Consider the following 24007-nt stretch of genomic DNA (forward strand, 5'->3'; position numbering starts at 1 on the left):
TCTACAACAACTCCTCCTACCACAACCACAATAACTCCTACCACAACCACAATGGTAGCCACTACCACAACAGCTGCCCTTTCTACAACAACTCCTCCTACCACAACCACAATACCTACAACAGCTCCTGTCACTACTACCACAACTCTCACAACCCAACCCACAAATCCCCCAACAACAACTCCCACTGCCACCACAACAACAACCACAACTCCACTTACCACAACCACGATACCCATAACAACAGCCCCAGTAACTAAAACCACAACTCCCCCTACAACTCCCACTACAACCACAACCACAACACCTTCAACAACAAGCCCAACTACTGCTACCACAGCAACAACCACGATTCCACCTACCACAACTACAAAAACTCCTACCACAACGGTAGCCACTACCACAACAGGTCCCCTTACTACAACAACCACAATACCTACAACAGCCACAGCCACTACTACCACAACTCTCACAAGCAAACCCACAGCTCCCCCTACAACAACTCCCACTACCGCCACAACACCACCTACCACAACCACAACACCAACAACCCCAACTACTGCTACCACAGCAACAATCACGATTCCACCTACCACAACTACAATGGTAGCCACTACCACAACAGCTCCTGTTACTACAACAACCACAATATCTACAACAGCCACAGCCACTACTACCACAACTCTCACAACCAAACCCACAACTCCCCCTACCACCACAACAACCACAACACCACTTACCACACCTACAACTACCCCAACTACCGCTACCACAGCAACAACCACGACTCCACCTACCACAACTACAATAACTCCTACCACAACTACAATGGTAGCCACTGCCACAACAGCTCCCCTTACAACGACAACTCCTCCTACCACAACCACAATACCTACAACAACAGCCACAGCCACTACTACCACAACCAAACCCACAACTCCCCCTACAACAACTCCCACTACAACCACAACACCTACAACAACAACCCCAAGTACTGCTACCAGAGCAACAACCACGACTCCACCTACCACAACTACAATAACTCCTACCGCAACCACAATGGTAGCCACTACCACAACAGCTCCCCTTACAACAACTCCTCCTACCACAACCACAATACCTACAACAACAGCCCCAACCACTACTTCCAAAACTCTCACTCCCGAACCCACAACTCCTCCTTTAACAACTCCCACTACTACCACAACAACCACAACTCCACCTACCACAACCACAATACCTACAACGACAACCCCAACTACTGCTACAACAGCAACAACCATGACTCCCCCTCCCACAACTACATTAACCCCTACCACAATGGTAGCTGCTACCACAACAGCTCCCCTTACTACAACCACAACTCCCCCTACTACAACCACAACAGTGTCCTCTACCACAACAACAACAACACCCCCTACAACGACGACTCCTACCACAACCACAATAGCTCCCACTACTATAACCACAAAAACACCCTCTACAACCACAACTCCCCCTACTACAACCACAACAATGTCCTCTACCACAACCACAATACCTACAACAACAGCCCCAGCAACTACTACCACAACTCTCTCTACCAAACCCAGCATAACAACTCCCCTTACTACAACCACAACTCCCAATACCACATTTATAACAATCCCTACAACAACAATCCCCACTATTGCTACCACAACAATTGGCTCTACTAATACAACAACTTCCCCCACCACAACCACAAAAAGCCCACCACCACAACAACTCCCACTACCATAACAACCAACCCTAGTACAACTACAACTCCCCCTACCACAACCACAACTCCCCTGGTTACAACAGCCAACCATACTACAACCACATCTCCCACAACCACAACAATGCCCATGACTGCAACAATTCCCACTCCCACAACAACAGCAATGCCAACTGCCGCAACAACTCCCCCTACCACAACCGAAATAACTATAACAACTCCCCACATCACTACAGCTCCCCTTACTACAACCACAACTCCCCCTACCACAACCACAACAACTCCCCCTACTACAACCACGACATCTCAAACTACAATTACTCCCCTCACCACAACAGCTCCTCTCACAACCACCAACCACAAAATCTCCCCCTACCACAACCACATCAACTGTCCCTACCACAACAACTCCAACTCCCACAACCACAACAACTCCCACTACAACAACTCCCAATCCCACAACCACTATAACTCCCACAACTATTACAACTACCACTACCACATGTAAAGGATCTAGTGGAAACCCTTCTGATGAAAAGACCAATCCTAATGACTTAAATTCGTACCAGTCAGGTAGTCTAAAAAAGCTGCAAATGCTGTGACTATCCCCCACATCCATAAGTTCACTGTCCATAAGTGGTAATATTTAATGTTATCAACAAAAGGGTGGCAGTGTCAAAAGCGGCAATAAGTAAAATTTCTTCTAATTATTCACTGTTGAGTTATATGCAAAGAGGTTGTTTAATAATGGTTATACTTACTGTGTATTTACATTTTTTGTCCTGTTGGTGTCTGTTAATTGTAAGTAGATCTAAAACAGTTTGGTATGTATGTTCTTGTTTTTGTCACTGCCACAGCCTGACATGTCTTACTTAATTATACAGTTCTTATAAACATATTGTATGTCATTGTTGGTGTATTTAACTATGGGTGTGTTCTTGTTGGTTTATGTTTAGCCATTGTGTGATTGGATTTGTCTTACATAATGATGCAGCTGTTGCATGTTACATATATGTATATAAATGTACCCTATGTCTAAATGCAAAGAAATACTCATACATATTACTAAATAAATATATTGATAAAATTGCAATTTCTATGTTTGGCTGTTCTTTGTCTACCAGATGTTTGAGAAAACAATATATTGCGGAAACTAGTGTGTAACTGGCACTCATCGAAAAGCCTTTCAAATGAAGGTATGAATTAGACGACACAAGAGCAAAAACATTTCTTGACATCAGAGCCACCTACTTAATACTAATAACTCAAATTCTTTTTACCTCTGTGCTGGTCAGATAGTCTACATCCAACACTGCCAACAAGGTTTGATCTTTAAAGAATACTGCAAATGCTGACTGGCCCACCATAATCACAACAACTCCCAATACTACAACCATAACAACAAAAATGACCCCTCCAACGCCCACAACAACAACAACCACAACCACTCCAACACCCACTACCACAAGTTCAACAACAACCATAACTACTACAGCTACCACTTCCAGATCTGAAGGGCCTAGTGGACAACCCTGTGATGGAAAGAGCGATGGGGTTTGCACCAACCCAAATTCTTTTTACAATTGTGCCAGTCAGATAACCCACCTCCAAAAATGCCAACCAGGTTTGATTTTTAAACAAAGCTGCAAATGCTGTGACTGGCCCTAAAGAGCTGTACATTAAACATCTTTATAATATTATTACAGAGACCCAACAGTTCCCACCATGACCAAGCACTTTGGCAACAGTGTCAAGGAAAAACTTCCTTTTAAGAGGCAGAAACCTCGAGCAGAACCAGACTCTAGGTGGGTGGTCACCTGCTTTGACCGGTTGGGTGAGAGAGAGAGAGAGAGAGACAGAGACAGAGAGAGATGTATAGCAGCACCAGCAGTAGCCTTAGCAACTATAATTATAATAATAATGGAAATATGACTGATAATAGAAGTTACAGCTGTAATAATAACTGAAATATGATCAATAATAGCTATAACTAAACTATGACTAAAAACAAAAATTGTAGCAATGAGAGTCAAGCGGGCCCATGGCAGCAGCAGCCAGGACCACGATCCACAGGAACCTGCGAGACGAGAAAGCACAAAGAAACTCCGGGGAAGATATAAAGTTAGTAACATGCATTGGTGGTGCATTGATGAATGTGTAAAGATGGAGAGGGAGAGGAGGAAAGCTCAGTGCATCATGGGAAGTCCCCCAGCAGTCTAGGCTTACAGCAGCATAACTAACTAACTAACTATAAGCGTTATCAAAAAGCAAACCAATTGGTTATGAATACCTTTGAACTATCATGTTCCTTTATGCATGCGACTTTCTAGAACAACTGTAAGCAACTGCCAGTACAATTAGTAGTATAAACAACCTGTTCTAAGACACTCTGCCAGTGGGAGGTGGTAGCTGTCAGTGAAACAGTGACATGCTATTTATAGTAGCATAATATATCTATAAATGGTGAATGCCAACAGAACCACAGTGTAATACTAATTGTCAGGAGTGACATGTGCCAAACACAACAACCAAAAGCGACTTTTTGATCTTACTGCCAGTCTACGAGAGAAGAATTGACAGCCTACAGAGAGAGCAAACATTTTTGAGATCAGTAAAGCACTGACTGTTCCACTGCTTTGGCCGCAAACATGGCACAGTGTGAGTCTAAAAAGAGTATAATTAATAACAGGACACTTTCCTGTGGACTTCTTAAGGAAGCTCCAACAAACATGCTCACAAAAAAGTACCATCTGAGTGACAAAACTTTTATCTTAAAAGTATATACCTTTGGTTTATATTTGACTAATGAGGGAATTCTTTGTGACAAATGATTTATGTAGAGATTGTAGCTAAATACATAGAAATTGTTGCTCACATTAACCATATAGCTATAATTATTCAACATTTCAGGACTATGCAATGCGGTATTGGCGTGACCAGGGGGTTCCTGCTGAAAAGCTCATTTTGGGATTTGCTGCATATGGGCGAACCTTTACCCTGTCCTCTGAATCCAGCGAGGTTGGAGCACCAATCAGTGGTGCTGGTAATGCAGGCCGTTACTCCAAGGAGGCAGGCTTTTGGTCCTATTATGAGGTGAAACTGGAAGCTCTAATCTATTTAAATCAATAGTGTAATACATACAGATACAGATTTTATTGTGTACGGTGTGTCAAGTTTCTGGTTATTCTAATATGTTGGATTAAAATGTGTCATTTTACCCTTCCTTTCAGGTTTGTCTTAATCTTGAAGGAAAAACAGTCCAGTGGATTGAAGACCAGAAAGTTCCATATGGCACCACAGGAAATCAGTGGGTCGGCTTTGACAAACAAAGAAAGCATTGATGCTAAAGTGGCCATTAGTGTACTGCTCAGTAATTCTTTAGAAAACAACCAGTTGTACACAAATCCAGTTAAACAGTTGCTGTGTTACCATGACTTCAACTGTTGATCTTTTTCTTTTTTATTCTCTCAATTGTGTCAATGGCATTACCTATGTCCAAAAATGCTATTTTGGTTTAGTGTGCCAATGCTGTAACTGGTCCTAAATGCATCATTACTATTACTATCCATGAGTGGTAATATCTACTTATTAACACATAAGGTGCATATCTAAAAGCTACTGCGTATCATTTCCTTTTAGTCTTCACTGTTAGGGAAAAACCTGTCTTCTATGCTTGCTTTACTCTATTGTTAAGCTCTGATGTTAATTGTTATAAAGTGTAGTCGAATGGCTCCTAATTAGGTAGAACAAGTCTGAGAGTAAACTAGTAACCTTTTGTTTTGTTTTTCAATACAACATATATTATGGGGAAACTATTATTTCGTAAGTGTATTGTATAATATGTCCAGAATAAAATATTGTCAAATATATCACGACAACAAGCACATCATTATAAGTTGTTGCATTTTTACACAATGCCTGTCTCAAGATTGTGTGCAAATACAACTACCACTTTACAAATCAGGATTCATTTTAATGAGTCAGTCAGTGATTACAGTGAGTACAGCATTCTTTTGAAACTACTGTACTTAATTCAACAACAAGAGGTAACTTTCAAAGAAAGCAGCAGATTTTTCTATTGTCTGTCATGAGCAGCCAAATAATACTTATGAAGTCATTTCATTCAAGTCTTATTTACAATCATAATTTTAAGTCGTGTGGTATTATTAGCAGCCCACCAACATTTTTTTTCCAGACATTTCATAAAATCATGCCATCATGATTTTTAATTCAAAGATCTTCACAGCAGTCTACCACAAAATTAATTACAAATACAAAGAAGCTCCACAGTCATCCTGTGATCATTTCATCGCTACAAGGTCAATACTGCATGTCATCAAACAAGAGTGAAAAGAGTCTGTTGTTTAGTGTAAAGTTAATATTACAGAGCAATGGAAAATTGTACCGTTTGGCTCTAAAATGCAGAATCACATCATTTCGTTTGAAATTAAGTGACTATACAGCAAGTTGCTGGGTGCTGTTGAAATGATCCAGATCAAAAATGATTTAGAGTTCATGGACAGAGCTGTGAGGCTCAGGGAGCTTCTGAATATCACAGTTTTGAATCAGACTGAAGTAAAATACTATGAGCTCCTCGTAGTTCTTTTTGGAAATCCTTTCATTGATGCCATGGAATCTAATAAAAAGAAAAGAAAACGTTTCATTTAAGAATCTAAGAATTCCCTCTTACTGTTCTTACTGTGCTTTTTATAACCAAAGCTGAGAGGCAAACTGGACAAAATATTGGTTCCATACATAAAAGTCTTCTTACTAGTTGTTCAAGAAGAACTTTATGTTCGAACAGTACAAGTAGGTCACACCGTTACATTAGAAGTTTGTGACGTAAATGTGTGACCAACAGCAGAAAGCTCTCTTTTGTTCAAGACATTCTAGTTTGCCAGATATTACTCTGCACAAGCAGTTTATTATAATGACTGCAGCATGCTTTATTGACACTATTTTTTATCAGTATTAGACATACCAGATTCTTACCTCTGAGCATCACCTGGTTTAAACCAGACAGGGGCGAAGCGATAAATATTGTTGGTCAGGTCCTTGAAGTGTCGACTGTCTGTGTTCCCAATACAGATACCTGCATATTCAAACATTATATCAAAACACTAAGTGAATACTTTGACCTTAATAACAGCATTTCTTTTTAATTAAATCCGTATGGATTCTACCTGGAGCAACTGTAACTGATGGAAACATGTCCAACACAGTTTTCTTAATGATCTGGAAGCCAAAGGACTTTTCATCAGCAGAGCTTACAGGCAGAGGGTCAAACCCATCAACAAGCTCTATCTTCACTCGCTGGTCCCCCACTGTAGACTGGATGAGGTCCAAAACCTAGACATGACCGCACACATCTTATTGAAGTCAAAACATCCATGGTGAGATGTCAGGAATTCTCAAAAAGGAGAATCAAATTTCTGACTCTACCTCTTGTAATGACTGTGCTGAGTGGATTCGTAGATTTATGTAAGCTTCAGCGAGGGAAGGGATGACATTCACCTACAGGGAGGGAAAGAATTCAAGGAAAACCATATGGCTTGCAATCCAATTTCCTGAGAATTACCTTCGATTTCCTAATTAGCAACTGTACCTTCACTCCTGCATTAAACATGGTGACTGCTGTGGTTGTCCTTACAAAAGCATTGGTGTCTGGTTTTCTTTCAAGTACCCTGCAACATAAAACATACTAAGTGAATTATTCCAATGGACACAATCAAAAAGAAAACATGCTGAATTCATTTTAGGATGTAATTACCTGCCAAGGAGTGGGGAGAACAGCCATAAATTCGACATTATGAACTTCAATGGGAGCCCGAACTGAAGTCAAAAAATTAGTAACTGAGTAATAACGTGGATATATCTAATATGTTACTAGTTGTGATGAGTAGGGCTGTCACAATCATGACATTTCAGTTGACATTTAATTGTCATACAAATAACTGCAAGCAACAATTAAAATGTCTTTTTCTTTTAATTTTATGCCACAACTATAGTATAAGCCTAATACCTAATACCATTCCAAGCTTCTTCTTTTTTTCCTGACATTGAAACCTTGTTTATTTAGTTTAGTTTATTATTAGTTTATTTGCCTCAATCCATCTAATGGAAACGCACTCTATTTATTGCAATATTTCTTTCATTGGCTTAAAATTCCCTTGTTTGTGGAATCCAATGATTATACAAAATGATCATGTAAAATGATTGCAATCAGGCAATCATGTAATAACTGCGTCAGGACTTGTGATGAGGAGTGGTGGACAAGTAGTTGGTTCCTCTTACCTTATGGGCCAGATGCTCAAAGGTTCCACGTTCAGGCCCATGACCAAATAATCTCGGCATGGGGTTCTCCTCTAGTCTGAGGAAATAGTACAACACAGTCAGTCTTAGATTTTGTTCGTGGAGTGGTAAAAATGTAGAATGTAGTTAAACATATGGTACAGCATGAACACAAAGACTAACCAATTTATCATAGGGAAATTAAATGAATAAAAGTAAAACGTTCCTCTCACCTTTTGACTGCTGCAGCCAGGATCCCAATGGTGGTCTCACTGGGAGGCATTGAGGAGTGACCAGGGACCATAGACACACTAAGTTTTACCGTGGCCGAACCCTTTTCACTTATCCCAATTCTACAAAACATGTACACACACATAAAACACAGAATTTACAATTCAACAAATGTCAATCAATCACCCATATCTTTCTACTAAATTTAACGGAGACATGCAATTTTATGCTATGCTTCTGAGTTCTGTTGTGATGTAAGGCTTGGCCAAATTGTTTACTTTTTACCAGGCAAAAGCTGCAAAATAAATATCATACTGAGTTGTTACACTAGAGCATGGCAGGTGCTCACAGAGCAGCGGGTCCTTCAAGACCACTGATGACTCCATCAAGTACAGCCAGGCCCTCGTCCAGGACAAACGACAGCTGCACACCACGCTGCTTCAGTACACGCACCATGCTCATTGCCCCCTTGTAACCACTGACCTTTAAAAGGAAATATTAGAGGACTCAGACATTCAAATATGATATTTTAAATCTTATTTAATTTTCAAAAAGTAATTGTTTTAGAAATAGTTTAAGTACTTCTTCATCATGGCCAAGACCGATGTAAAATCCTCTGCGTGGAGCATAACCTTTTATCAGCAAGTACTCCAGTGCCTGAAGTATCCCCTAGATGAAATAAAGCACATCCGTTTAGCCTGGCTGGCACATGAAAGGTAAATAAGTAACTAAAGAGTTTAGCAGCATGATCACACAAAATATCACTTGTCCTCTCACCATTACAGAGTTTTTGTCGTCTATGGTCCCTCTTCCATAGATAAAGCCATCTATCTCTTTGGCAGAAAATGGCGGGGCCTCCCAGCCATCCGACTCTAAGGCAGGCACTACATCGATGTGGGCTAGCAGCAGGTATGGCACCAGGTCAGGCTGTGATCCTTGCACCCAAAACAGGTGGCTGTAGTTGGCCAACAATTCATGATGAACCAAGTTTGATGAGAAAATTGTTGGGAAGGCTGACACAGGAAGAAGAGTACAAGCTTACAGGGGGAACTCTTACACATTTTCTTACACATTTTCTGCAAAAATAACCCTGAGGTTATCTTCAAAGGTCAGGGTTATCTTTATGACAAAGCCTGTGTTAGCCTGTGTTGGCCTGTGTGGCATGAAAATTGAAACAAGTGGGCTTTTCCCAGTCAAGGCAGGTCCAACAAAAAGATGGTATTGTTTGCATTATGGCAAATGTAGGCGTCAGGGTCTTTGGAGATTAATCCACACTAACAAGGACTAAAAGTCATGATATCCAAGTCTCTGTTGCTTCAATTACGACCATTATTTTCTTAATCATCTCCTGTGAGTCTGTGAAAACATTATACAAGAACAACACTGAGTATCCCTTTAATTCCACTAAAAAGCCATATCTCAAATATGGCACTTCTGACATGTCTGACTTAAGTTATACAATATAACTAACCAGAAACAATTAGTTGATTAATCAATCAACAAAAATGATTCTAAAAGTAATCAGCAGGTATTTTGATAATTGATTCATCACTTGAGTCAAGCTAATAATACTACTAATAATACTTGCTGGTTCAGCTTCTCAAATGAAGATCAGCTGATTTTCTTTTTCTTAAATGATAACAAACTGATTTTTTAGTTTTGGACTGTTAAACAAAACAAGCAAAGAGAATAGACCAAATGAAAATAATTGTCTTAGTTGCAGCCATATTGTAAATTTGTTCACTGAAGCAGAGCTTAATATATATATATATATATATATATATATATATATATATATATATATATATATATATATCAAATGGTTTGGGATATATAACATATTATTGAGAAACCTGTGTTAAAATGTTGCATCTAGGTTAAAAGACTGTAACCTATCCCTTTCCCTTAATGCAAGACGTCTACGGACACCTGTGGAGTGATACAATTTTGACTGAAAATTGTAGAAAACCTTCCTTGAAGAATATGACAGCATGAATTTGGCTTTACTGTGAGTTGCAAACAAATTCTCAGTCATGAGGGGGAAGCAACTGACAGAGGAGACCGGGGAAAGCACGACACTAACAGTTACATCTACGTAGTTAACGTTAGCTCAAGATCGTACGTTAGCTAGCTTAGTAGCCCTCTGTATACATGGTTAGCATCGGGTTACCTGTTAAACATTAGCCAACGGTTAGAGTTAGCTAGAAGTGCTCGGCTAAGTCACGCCGTGTGACAGTCTGAAACCACTGTAAATTAGCTTATACGGTGAACACAATTGTGACTACGTGTGTAAGACAAATCGGTGTCGCACATATTTTAATGTCAGCTTTACCTTTTCGGAGGAGCCTGTCAAATTCAAGCAGCGCGGTGGTGTTGAGCTCCGTCTCTGAAAATGACACTGTGGGGATCCGGATAGCCTCTGGATGAATGAACACAGTTATAGTTTACCTGTACCGTCTGTCAGTGGTGGCGTCCCCACATTTCTTACCACGCTGGGTAATTTACACTTTACCGACTAGCAAGCGAAAAACTAACGTTACCTTTAAAATGTGCAAGAATCTCCTCTCTTTTATGGTGGTCTATGACAAGCGAGATGTTCTTCGTCTTTTCCCAATGGGCGAGTTGAAGTCCGACATTTACATCCAGTGAAAGAGTCCTGATAGATGCTACAGTAAATAAAAGCAGGATTGTAATGAGGAAGCTACTAAAAATAATCTTTAAAAACTTGAATATTTTGAACTTCGGCCCTGAGTCTGTCATTGTGGTCTGTTGTTGCGGAACTCGTTCACTGTGAACACAGTCACAGTGACTGAATCGACTAGTACGGGATTGTTGAATGAGAGCCACCTGCTGGCCTGACAGCAAACAGTCATACCTTGTGTACAAAATAAAATACAGTATTACTCCTGCTTTTTATATCTGCATCTATTCTTTTCACTTTATTATCAGTTGCACACAAAAAGTATTAAGCAAAACACATCCTTTATTGAACTATACTAAAATATTTAAAAAAAATTAACATATCATACAATACACTTGAAAAGGCACCATCATATTTGCAATAGAAAAAATTACAGCATACACATTATTTTTAAATTTGAGAAAATCTATATCCCTTTTAAATCTCAACTGAATATCTGTTTTAGTGATTGTTTATACTACAGTGCCAAGAGCACTTTGGTGACACATCCATAAGCAAAACATATAAAAATGTGAAACTGCACTTTGACGCTTGACGCAGACACACAAAAACAGTAAACAACTAAACAAAGTGTTCCCTGAAGATATCCCAGGACAATGTCACTATGGCTTGCATCACCAAAAAAGCAACCCAATCTGTAAATCAAAGTAGAGGATTAAAAAACCCAGAGTTACTCCTGTCCAGAGAGCGCTGGTGTGTCCTATGTCTCAGCCTGTAGCAAAAGCCCGTCCTCACTCTGACTCCTGGTTTAGACTGTCCAATAAGGCCACAAACGGACTGAATGAGTTGTCCTCAACACAAACATAAATGAGGTACAGGAGGCACGCCACAATGAGGAAGACCAAAATCTGTATGTGGATGGGCACAAGGCGGCGCTCCACCTCTCGTCTCTCCAGGGTCGTGGGACTGGCGGGAGTGTCTGGGTACGCGTACTGGATAGGTCTCCCTGCTGCACCCTTGATGGGTCTCCGACGAGTGGCGCTGAAATACAACAGGATATATGTGCTGATAATCCAATCACAACTTCTTCCATATGTTGCTATGTGCTACTAAGCAAGTTGTGCCATCCATCACTGATTCAAATTCCTGTAAATTTGTTGTACTTCTGTGAAATCTAATTCTGATTTAACAACAAGTTAGGGCGCTGTGAGGAGTTTCTAAGTGCTGCACTGTCATAGTGTTATGTGGTATGGCACTTACTAGATCCCTGTGGGTGTGGCCTCACTGTCTGGAAACATGTCCTTGAAGGTATCTTTCACAGGTTCCTGAGGAAGCTACAAAAGAAAGCAGAAATTGCTGACCAAGTGGACCAGGGAAAACAGAAATATATCCCAGAGTCCCATAGAGAGGGGGAGAGGCCCAGCAAGTCAGGTAGAAATAAAGGAAAAGAGTGATCTTTAATGTAATGACCAGAGATCTGATACATACTGACAAAAAATAGGCCAACTGTTAAGGTCATTGTGTATAATTTTCTAGTTTGGGTTACATGGGAACACTGACATTTTAAAAGGAGTTACACCAAACAGCAACACAACCAAAGTGTGTTCTTGTAGACAATGCACACACCCACCCGTCATGTGACATGGAATAAAAACAGAAATAAAATAAATAAAGGCCAGCAAGAAGATGTTTGTGCCTTCATTCCCCATTTATAAGGGGATGCCTTGGGAGTGTAGTACAGGGTCTTGTTCTTCTTGGTGTACTTGTCCACAATTGGCATGTCCAGCTAAGGAAAGGAGATGTCACAGATTATGATACACTGGATTTCTGTAGCCTGAATTTCCTCCTGCCTCCAGTGAACCTCTCCAACACTTTAACCACCACCAAAGTTTGAGCTTAAAGTGTGGCTGAACAATGTGAGCACTACTGACCCTGTTGGACCGTGACCAATGTTCCCGCACATTGCTCCCATTCAACTCTCTCTCTGTGTCTGTGCTAGTAGAGAGTGACCTCCGACTCTCCATCTGTTGTTTAGAGCAACATTGTACATTACTGAGTGAGCACTCCGGCGCTTACCCATGACAACAAAAAATAAAATGTAATGACAAGGTCATTTTTGTGTATGTGGAATGTGGGTTTAAAAACAAGTAGAATTAACTTTCCTCCTCAACCATCTGAGTGATGCTGAAGGCCTGAGAGGAAAATGATGAGCAACCATTGGGAATAACTGATTGTGATCGAGATACAACCTGCAAGAATTAGTATTATTATCCATCCACAGCAGCACAAAAATGTATCATTCATCACACAATTGATACACCAGTGAGATACCAATGCCCATCACTGTAAAAGAAAAAATATCCCATTTGTGGCTTGAGAAGGAGGCACAATAGAGTTAGACAGTTTAAGCAAGGAATGCAGAGAATTTAAAATCCGCAAGAGAAGTGAAATAAGACCAGCCTACCCCTGATCCTAATCCAGAGCGTTGATCTACAGAGGATGCTCTACTAATTCCTATGGGAATCTGTGAGCAGCGAGACCGACTCTGCTCTGATGATTTTAACGCATTCCCTGAATTCCACTTGGGACTAGGTTCCCTGTTTCTAGAAGCACGAGCACGCTACAAAAGACCAACCCAATCAAACACAGGAAAAGAAAAACACATCAGTGTCCCCTGAAAATCCAGTTTGACAGAATTTTGTGCAAACGATATGAATATCTGTAGTATTCACCAGCCTTGATGAGGGTAAAAAGCACTGCGGGTAAACAAAACCACCATTCTGAAAACACAACTCTACCTGTGAAAAGAAAAAAAACACACACACTAACACTCAAAATGCAAGCGCTTATTCCAAAGACTGAACACTTCCATTTAGAACTCAATTTTGCAGTTGCAATCTGTAACCACTAAGTGGCACTGTGATTTATTTCAATACAGCTAGTGATGGCAAAATTTCAAGATCTATTACCCAGCAAAAGTATATTTATTTCAGACAATTCAAGATAAATGATTCATTAACACAGAAACTCTAAAGATAAATATCAAATATCAAGAACCTCCAACATTTTTCTCACCTGGCTACTCTCTTGTTGGGCCTGTTCTGACTGTTCAACTGTTTCTTCCTCTGCTCCTTCAGAACCTGTATACGTCACAAGAAATAATACAAAGTATATAAGTATCTGATACCAACCACAAAACCAAAAAATCTACACAAAAGATATCAAAAGCATTTCTGGTCATACCTGACTCTTCATCGTCCTCTTCTTCACTGTCAGAGTACACTACGCCTTTCTCTGCTCCATTTAGACGGTGATGTCCATCAGACTCTAGCAGTTTCCTGAGCTTCTTCTCATACAAAGCCCTGGTGGAGGCTAGCACAGACAAACAATACTATAGCAATGAGCCTTTTAAAAGGGAACAGGGACAAAAATAGACCGAAGGTGAACATTACATCTTAACACATTCATTAAAACACAAAACTGCTGACAAAACTGATGACAGGAATCCTATTTATACAATGGAAACCAATTTCAAGACAGTATTAAGTGCAACCTCACCGACTATGGGTCCAGCTTTAACCCCGTGTTTGAGCAGTGCGGCCTTGAGATCATCATCAGTCAAACCACTCGGGTCGGGCATCTCTGCATCCTCTGGATCCTCTTCCTTGTCCTCACAAAACAGAAGTTGCTGAATTTAGACAAAGGGTGCAGCTTGAATTCCTGCAGTGTCCAGGTGTGGGATACAGAGCATGTAAAAACAGCTGGAGGCTGTGGTTCACAAATCTGTTCAATAGTCATTTAAGTTGTGTACTGCATGAATCTTCCGCCTTTTACTCTTAACCTATTCTGAACAACCACAGAAGAATAAGTTAAAAAAGTGAAGGACAGGTTTATTGTAGAGCCCAACAACATGACAGAGGGCCTGTGTTATCAGTTGATCCTGGCTCACCAGATATCAACTTGCAGAAACCTACAATAGGTTTACTGTTTGACTGTAAAGCACTCAACTAAACTTTGTCACAGCTCCTAATAACAAAACTTCTGAAAAACTCTCAACTATCAGTAGGACTGCCACTAACCATTATTTTATCAATTAATCATTTTTGTTATTTAATCAATTAATAGCTTGGTCTATGAAACATCCAAAAAAATGGTTAAAAAATGCTGCAGGGGGGACATAATTGCTTGTTTATCCTCACCAAAAATATTCAAGGTACTATCATATAAAACAGAAAATTATTATATTTGAGAGTTTTTACATTTTAAATTCTGACTTAACAGTACAATTGATTTTATAGTGGATGCTCTGCCCACATAGACTAAACAAACAGTGCTTCTACCCCACAACACAGCACAGAAACACCTTCTAGACTTCAAGTGCCTGTGCTCTTCCTGGCACACATAAATGAGTGCGACAGCTGTGGCAAGCACATGCACAGACTGTAATGGCTCCCGCAAACTACAGAAACGTCTCATGTAAACCTATACCAACTATACAGCTGGTGGCTCAGTGGTCAAGGACCTCAAATGCTACAGAGGAGTGTTTGGTAGCCATTGACCCAGATCTACCCCTCCTCCCCTACACAGCTGCTGACCTTGCACAGCATCGGTTTAATTCAGTTCATGTCAATTATTATTATGCATAACCACCCCTCACTATCAAATAAATGTGTCGATGGCCTTGAAGGCAGCATTGTTGATAAGCATTTTATCAGGCAACATATTCGTCAAGACGACACATTATATTTTTGGGGTCATTTCTCAGACATGTCAAGTAAGTTAAGTAGGATAACACAATTTTGTCACTACAGTGATTGCACTCAGTACTATCATCATGTTAAGTTACAGCAAGTTGTGCTTGAGAGCAGAACTTGTTTGACTCAACCAAAGTCAATCATTAAAAAAACATATTGTGGCGCAAAACACCAAAAAATTTTGATCAACTCACTGCCACATCCTGTACTTGATCCTCCTCATCGCTAGAAAACCCCCCTGCGTTTTTCTGATCGATGTGTTTCAAGTGCAACTCCACGTAAATCTCCTTTTTGCTCTTGGCAGGTGGCAGCGCGACATTGTGGGCAACTAGATCTGACTTCAGTCTCGATTTAGAGAGATAAGTGGGGTCCTCCTCAAACAGCGGCATGTCGCAAGGACGACGCGGAAAATTACAAACAGTTCAACTTAAGTGTCTTGCTGTTCTTTATATTTGTATAAAAACGTCTCTGAAGTCAGAGCTGCTCGGTGAAACCCTCTGCCTGTGGTCCGAAAATCACACTGACTGAACTGAGAACAGCTGCAACTTACGATTTGATTGACAGCCAGCAGCTAGCTTTACATACCACTAGTGAGTGAGTAAACATAAAGCACTGCAAGCTAACAGTGTGTGTAGCTAGCTCGGGAGGTCAGTATATTTATGTTAAACCTAAGACATTTTTAGGTTAGGTTTAGGTTTAACTTTAAAATAAAAAAACGAAAAGACAAGTGTGGCTTTGGTTAGCTCATTATTTTATATGTTTTTTGGCTTGTAATATTAACCTAGCTAGCTAACATTAGCTAGCTGAATGCTGGCGTTTTTAATCCCGGTTACTCAATGAATATGGGAGTTTGGAGCTGCAAATATTAAAAATGTAATACATTAAATTAAATCCAGTGAAATTAAATGGTCTAATTTTAATGTAGGCATTTTTACAGGAGATATTTTGAATTGTCATAGTAGCAAAAGCACAGGTGTTAGCCCACCAATAACAGTTAATAATGTCTCCATTCTACTCGAGTGTCCCAGTAAGCCATGACAGTGTGACAGTGAGCCAGCATGCACAATACCAAGACCCTGAAACCGAAGCAGCTAAATGGAATTCAGCCAGAATTAATATTATTTACACCTGTGCTTTTCCCACTTTTACATGTCAAAATGTCCTTTGTGAAAAAGGCCAAATGGAGAACCTCAAGTATTAAAGGTAATTCATACAGTTGAGTTTTAAGTGCAAATTCTTCCAGTCTAAACAATGTATACCTTTGACCTCCAGGTTTGATCCGGGCTGTGGTCGTCGTGGTGTCTCTGGTGCATGCTGCTGTTGCATTTTTACTGGAGTGATGCATCCACCTGGTGCATGTAGAGGTGGTGAATATTTCCTTTCCTACACCTGTTAACAGATAAAAGACAAAACAAAACACTTGGTGATTGTCTGAAAAGCAGGGGGTCAAAAATGTGACATTGAGGTTATGTTTTCCCCTACCAAACACCTACAGCAGGCATCTGTTCCAACAAAGACGTTGATTGTCTGAAAAACTTGCTGTGAAAAAAAGCAATCAGTGGTCAAGATACAACTCAGCAAACCTGCTTTTTGGACCAGGCTTCTGGTGCTTTCAGAGATTTTATCGTTTAGGAAATGAGTGAAATCACCTTGGCTTTGGTTAGAATGAACCAAGGGTCATCCTCAAAAAACATGATTAATAAAGCCAGGTGGATGACTGTATAATGTAAAACTCTTACACCCCAAACATCTGGTACTGTGTGACTAGAACTGTTCCCTGCAGTTACCCTGCTTTGTGAAACTGGTCCCTGTTTTAGGGGAAAACAGTCGGTACTACAAATAATAATTACAATGGGGGACTTTTTATAGCAAATGGTGCCTTCCTGTTTTGCTTTAGGTGTCAGAAAAACACAAGAAAAATAAAACAAAATGAAAAAGCATAAGATTTTTTCCACAGGATTACTTGAATACCACTGCCAGTCAGATGACGCAAAATGGATCCCTTGAAAAATAAATGAGTTGCTTTTCTTGGTCCAAATCATACAACAGCTAAAACATATTTAATTAGATGACGACTTTGTTATCTTGCTGCTCTGTACATGCAAATATGACAGCAGGTGGGTATACATCCCATTGCAGCCATATTTGAGTTTGAGTTGAACAGACTTGATCACCTGCTGTGCTGTTTACTGTACTTTTTTTAGATTGGATCAACACATTGTGATGTGAGAAAAACAACATTTGTTTTCAGTGGGGATTTCCAGAGGGGATTGAAACTGCCTGATTAGGATCCACTGTGAACATATACACTGTTTTATTATTAGATTTAAAAGAAAATTGGCTTACTTGGATTTGAATCTCTTTTTTTGATATAATTTTCCACTTAATTGCGAAGAGCTACCTTTTTATATTGATCCACTGTGTTGTACTTGTTGGCTAGCAGCTTTTGCCAATGATTCAGAGCAAACAGCTGCTTGGTTTGTCAGAGGTTCCCCCTGGAGTTTTTGACCTCTAGTAGCGCTATGAAGCTGTTTTTCTATGAGTGGGTACCCTTTTTGTTCATCTTGTGCACACACACGAGGATGTACATGCATGCGTTACTCAGTCCTGTCAGTGATTTCACATTATTGCACTGATCAACAGGTAGCGTTAACAAGCCAAGATATGCTGCAATGCGCCAACATAGGCAGGGAAGAAGAAGACTTTAAGCTAATAAATGGATGTTAACAATGCTGGATTTAGAATACTTAAAAAGAATCGGCTTTGCAAATCTTTTGTGATGAAGGAAATGCATTCAACACATTTGTTGAAGTTCAAGGATACACGTGTTCTGGTGAGTAACACTGAATGGACACATAACTTTTTTACAAGAAAACTCCACAAGGCACCTTTTAAACCCATCAAGCGAGAACATCACTGTTGAAATTAGTGAAATATATATCCTATATCCAAAGTTGGGATTGTGACATTGAACATTAAGACAGGGTCATATATTGTATTTGAAAGGCATACAAAAAGGGTTTACGTATAATATAAAAGTCTCGTAAAAATCGTAATAGTGATCTAAGACTTGACTTGCTCATATTTTCTTATTTGCTAATTAAGACTAGATTCAAGAAATGTCTGATATGCATACCTCCAAGCTCAAAGTCAAAGAGAGTCATTGTGGTCGGAAGACTGAATGCTCTCGGAATCCTTTTGAAAAATCTACTCAACAGGGAGAAGGTGGGAACCATGAGAGGCCACATTTGAAGGGCTTTTTACAAGTGCTGTGATGGCTCAGCTGGCTGAGGTGCACACCATGTACCCATGGTGAACCAGTTTAAAATGTATAATCATGTTTCATGGTATCCTCTTCTGGCCCCCATCAAAAATGAGTAATAATAATAATAAATTAAAAATGACAACTAAATAGTCCGCTCTGCTGAATCAAGCCAAAAATACAAATATGGGAAAGATTGGAAATTTGTAAATGTCCATTGAACAGATGTTCTTATTGTGACTGAAATTAATTTGGATCCCAATTCACTTTCAGTTAATGAGAACCGTGATGAATACTGAAGGACCAATATTTCTTTCTTTCCGGTCAATGGAAATTAGGCAAATGAACAATGTAAACAAGATGAAATGAATGAAAAGATTACTTTTTTTTCAAATTATAACCTGAATCCAAAAGTCAGGTCAATAATTGGATCTCCACAGCATGCCAACTAAGTTATGGTTTATAGTTATTAAGTGTTCTTGGTTGGAAAAACTAGAGGCAAAGGCAGTTTGCCCCTAGGCATTTTTTATATTTCCCTTAAGGTGATGTAAAATAATCTTTTTTCACCTCCTGAGTATGAATATGTTTATTTTTCTATAGATATTACATCTGTGGCATAATATGCTTTTCATGTTCCTAGTCTTCACACATTGCCGTCATGTCATCACTGTAAAATATTTGTTTTCTCTAATCACTCTAATTAACAATTGAAATGCTACCTGGCTAATAGGTAACAAGAAAAACAGTCCAGTCACAGTTGGACCATATCATAATTTTGGTGATTAACCCTTGTTAATCACCAAAACCCTTATTAAATTTTATGTAGGCAGTAACTGGAGTGAATAATGTTATTCCATATTGTATAAAAAACAATGCAAACACACAAGAACAATGACATTGTATCAGCAACAGGGATGTAGGTCTAATTCCTTGCAAATCTGAACCAGCATATACATAAATGCCATTCTTGGTAGGTTAAGGATTTGTAGAGTTTCTAAAGCTCTATTAGACAGTAATGATGTCAAACTACACAAACTTTAGCTAACATTTGTAGAACTAGACAGGTGCCATTTCCTGAGGAAATGGTTTGAAAACGTCCTCACAGGGGACAGAGGAGTGATCAGTAGGATAAGCTAAAATCCTTCCACTTTAAAATAACAGGTGGCGTAGAATGTCCCACAGTCATTAAATTAAACACATCTCTGAATGCACAGAGTTGTGACTTCCACAGCAAGCTTCCCAGTAGTGAGTAGAATGGCTGACAGCAGCATTTCCTTGACCATCTGCTAAGTCACAGCTGTTATGAAAACCAGACAACCATTTCCTAAAACATCTACAGGAAAATAACAAATGTTTGCTCCAAATCAGAATATCTGTATTTGCCCCACACCACCAACAGTTTGATGCTAGGAAAGATGCAGGATGTAGATGCTGTAGCTGCTACAGCTTTTGTTGATGTCATCACATAAGATTTTCGGTGCTACAAATAGCTGGGCTGAACAAAATGCCACACAAGCTAAACCTACATTAAAAATGCCAAATGATGATTATATTTTATTTTTCGCATGGCTCTGATTCTGCTCTTCATCGTAAAAAATAAAATTATGTCAAAAAGTAATCTAACAGGGTTCCTAAGTTGACTGTCCACTGTGTGTCCAATGGCTTTAAACCCTACATGACATGTTAGAAAGAACTCACATAGGAATAGAAAGCCATAAGACACAGTTGTGGTTTGATTTGGAAGGTAATGATACAATCTCAGATGCAGTTTGAGAAATCATGCAGTTATAGCTGAAAGCTTGAAAACAAAGAGGAAAAACAGGTTGCAGACAGCATTCAGGATTTAAAACTCACATCTACATGAATAATTAAGCAAAGAAACTTGAAGTATTCATCTGAGGCCCGGGGGAGTAAAATTATACTATCTTGTGAGTCTTTAGACAGAAGGAGTTATATTTTTCACACCACAAATAGCTCAAATAAATTGACCTCTACCCGATCTTACAGCAATATTCTGCAAGCTATTCAATTCCCCAGGGGGTTTACAGAATAATCTTTGATTAAAAATGCAGTTTTAAATCAATGTCTACAGGGAAAAGGTGCAATGTTAATCAAAAGGATTTTCTTTCTGAATTCAAAACAGATTACGTAAAGTCTTTCTATATTCTGTAGCAACCCCCTGCTTGACTTCCTCAAGCACAAAGGAGATCATTACCTCAGCATTTTAATTCAAGCACTTGGCACAGAAAGCAAAAATATTTTTGCAGATATAGAGGTAACATGTCCATGCAGTAGCTCATGTTTCTCTTTAATCAAAGCCATCATGCTGATGCATTAATGCACAGAAACACCACTAGTATGCTTGATTGATTTCATTAGAAGTTCATTCATACTCTTGTGAGTCTTTAACCTTGAACAAGTCAAATAAAAATTGTAACTTGAATTTATTCAGAATCGTATCTATACGATGAACTGAAACACAAGACTGTTGACCACAATTTTCAGTACTTAACTGTTGCTGTGCTTTGGACTATTTTCAGACTCAAGCTATGCAGGCCAAATCTGCTCACCCAGATGTCTGCTCAGAAAACAGTAGCCTTTATAAAAACATGAAAAAATCTTGTGGACAGAGAGGAAACGAGCTACTATAGAAGACAGAGGAGGCATTTGTTGACATTGTATCAAGTGCAACGCTGAGGTATTTGAGGCACAGAGGGGCCAGGTATTTGTCAGTCAGTGTTTCTTGTGCTTTTGCTGTCTCCAACTCAAACAACAAAAGCCCCATTGAGACAGCCTCCTTTTTTTTCTGAACAAGCACACAAAGCTTCCTGTACTAGGCTGCAACTGTCCGGTACTGAGAGAAACCACTTCTAGTCGTCTTTTTATGCACCTGTTTCAAGTTGTTCTGGCAGTGCAAGGGAGTAAAAGCACTTTGTTAAACGGTTTCACATCTTTTCTCATACCTTTGCTGCATTTAGCTTAGCTTTTTTATTCAGTCACACAGTTCCAAAATGTCCAAACATTCATCATATGACATCCTAACTTTATTCTAAAGAGATAGAAACACAAGTAATTTGATTTTGAGGTTGTTAGCTTCGCCAAACATTGAACTGTTTGCACACTGAAATCAATCTCTCATTGGCCTTACATATGCTGGATATTCACATGACCTTTGACAGAGAACTTAACAGACTGATTGAGGGAAAGTGTTTACTCAATCAGCCTTTTCCAGGTTAAAAAAAAGACCACTGCCACTGAGCTCCAGGGAGCCTGTGCTCATGCATGTCTCAGCATAAATTAGTAAAGCCCCTGTGTCAGACTCTGTCCAGACAGGAAGGTGAATCTCAGCCACAGGGAGGATTAGCTTTAATCCCTAAACATCGTACATGGTCCCTCTCAGCTGGGAGCCAATTCAGGGAATCGTCAGTAGCCAGATGTTTTTAATGGCTTTAGATTATGGCCATGTTTAATATATTTGAGTACATTCTTCTGTTCTTTTGACATAAGAGTATGATAAGAAATTGTATATACAAAGATTTAAGAATACAGCAAATTACTAATATCTCGCAATTTGACATTTAGACACAGGTTTTGAATATAAAGATAAAGATGAAGATGGAAGGGTGGCACCTGATTTCTTACCCTATGCAGTGCTCCCTTTTCATGTATTGAAAACACACCTAAGCACCTTCCAGGCAAGACAAGACAACCAAAACACATTGAAACACTGCACACAACACATGAAAGCCCCAGAGCATCACTGAAGCAGCTTCACTGTCATTCTTGATGAAAACAAATGGCTATTGTGACCAGGACACTTTACACTTCTTAAAGTAACGGTGACGTGCAATTAAGTGCCGGATGCATTCTTATGCTATAAATCTGACTCTTACCTCCTTCTCCCTCTCCTGCGTCCCTCGCTGGAACAAGTATGGCATCCCCTCAGTCTAATACTGTATAGAGAGACAATGGGTAGTGGGGGGAGGAGTTACTATGTGAGCAGGAGTGAGAGTGGGGAGACAGAGGGAGTAAAAGCAGAATGAAAACTGGGAGAGAGAGAGAGAGCGTGAGAGGGAGAAAGAGGGCTCAGAAGGGAGATCACTCGCTCACAATACTCTCAAACCACGAATCTGACGAAACGTTACATGAATGGCAATTTCTTGAGACCTCCCTCCCCTGTCCTCTCCTTAGTTGCGATGTCAGAGAAAACAGCAACCAGAAATCCCTCTTCACGTGGGAAATGTAAGGAAAAACAAGAGACTGTGAGAGAATGGGTCCTGGTTTTAAACAAGTCCCTTTCTTTGGCTTTCTTTGAATGAGTTCTTAAGATTCCAAGTTGGCAGAGTGCCCATGGGTCCTGGATGGAAAAGGATAAAAGAGGGGCTGAGGTAGGGGGGCTGTCTATTGTGTTTGTTCCCTTCCTTTCAGTCCTGGCACTCCAGTTGATCTTTGCAGCCAGTTGCTGAATATTCCAATCACTTATTCCTCGGTTGTAAATAGAAGCTCACATTTTTATGAATTTTCACCTGGATTGATGGTCATCATCCGGGGAAGACTCAAACTTAGTTTTTGTCATCCTGCACATGACAGTTTGGGTGTAAGGTTTAAGGTAGAAACCCAGGTCCAAAATAATTACTAAATGAGCAGTGGCTCAGTCGGTGAGCACTGATCTGAAGATCCTGGTGTTTTTAGAGTCTCTTAGTCTTTGTTTGGGCCTCTTTTCTCCCTTCTTTGTCCTCCTAACAGTCCATCACAAGTAGAGGGAGAATGCTGTTTTGCCTGGTGAATCTGGGATGAAGACAGCAGGTGCTGTTGCCCCTCTCTGAGCCACATTCACTCACAGCTTTCTCCCCCTCCATCCGTTTCCTCTACTAATACACCCTCCTCCCCCTGTCTATGTGAGGAGGGGGGCCAGAGAGAATGAGCTACTGTATAATGAAGCACAAGAAACACACAAATACACAGTTTGTTGAGGGTTTAATGAGTGACGTCACATCGTCCTGATAAGAATAGCTGATGAGCTGTGTGACACAGAGCGAAGGCGATCATGTAAAGAATGTAAAGGATTAATGCAACTGCATCTCTTGTCA

General features: G+C 39.8%; 2 protein-coding genes across 2 annotated transcripts; both read right to left on the bottom strand.

Annotated features, from left to right (window-relative positions):
- Window positions 1-5696: 5696 nt before the first annotated feature.
- On the bottom strand, window positions 5697-11032 carry LOC139289208 (N-fatty-acyl-amino acid synthase/hydrolase PM20D1.2-like). Its single transcript, XM_070910752.1, has 13 exons — window positions 10801-11032; window positions 10593-10679; window positions 9038-9273; window positions 8843-8929; window positions 8610-8743; window positions 8263-8382; window positions 8033-8108; window positions 7509-7570; window positions 7344-7422; window positions 7181-7252; window positions 6922-7087; window positions 6731-6830; window positions 5697-6374 (listed from the first exon to the last, which is right to left on the bottom strand). The coding sequence occupies exons 1-13, from the start codon at window positions 11018-11020 to the stop codon at window positions 6245-6247; spliced, it is 1569 nt and encodes a 522-aa protein (XP_070766853.1). The 5' UTR covers window positions 11021-11032; the 3' UTR covers window positions 5697-6244.
- A 660-nt stretch (window positions 11033-11692) lies between these two features.
- On the bottom strand, window positions 11693-16044 carry lemd1 (LEM domain containing 1). The gene is made up of 10 exons (XM_070911187.1): window positions 15850-16044; window positions 14460-14571; window positions 14145-14273; window positions 13977-14041; window positions 13634-13699; window positions 13366-13521; window positions 13066-13150; window positions 12833-12927; window positions 12162-12235; window positions 11693-11942 (listed from the first exon to the last, which is right to left on the bottom strand). The coding sequence occupies exons 1-10, from the start codon at window positions 16042-16044 to the stop codon at window positions 11693-11695; spliced, it is 1227 nt and encodes a 408-aa protein (XP_070767288.1).
- Between the last annotated feature and the right edge of the window lie 7963 nt (window positions 16045-24007).

The sequence above is a fragment of the Enoplosus armatus genome, chromosome 8 (assembly GCF_043641665.1).
Source record: "Enoplosus armatus isolate fEnoArm2 chromosome 8, fEnoArm2.hap1, whole genome shotgun sequence".
Lineage (NCBI taxonomy): Eukaryota > Metazoa > Chordata > Actinopteri > Centrarchiformes > Enoplosidae > Enoplosus > Enoplosus armatus.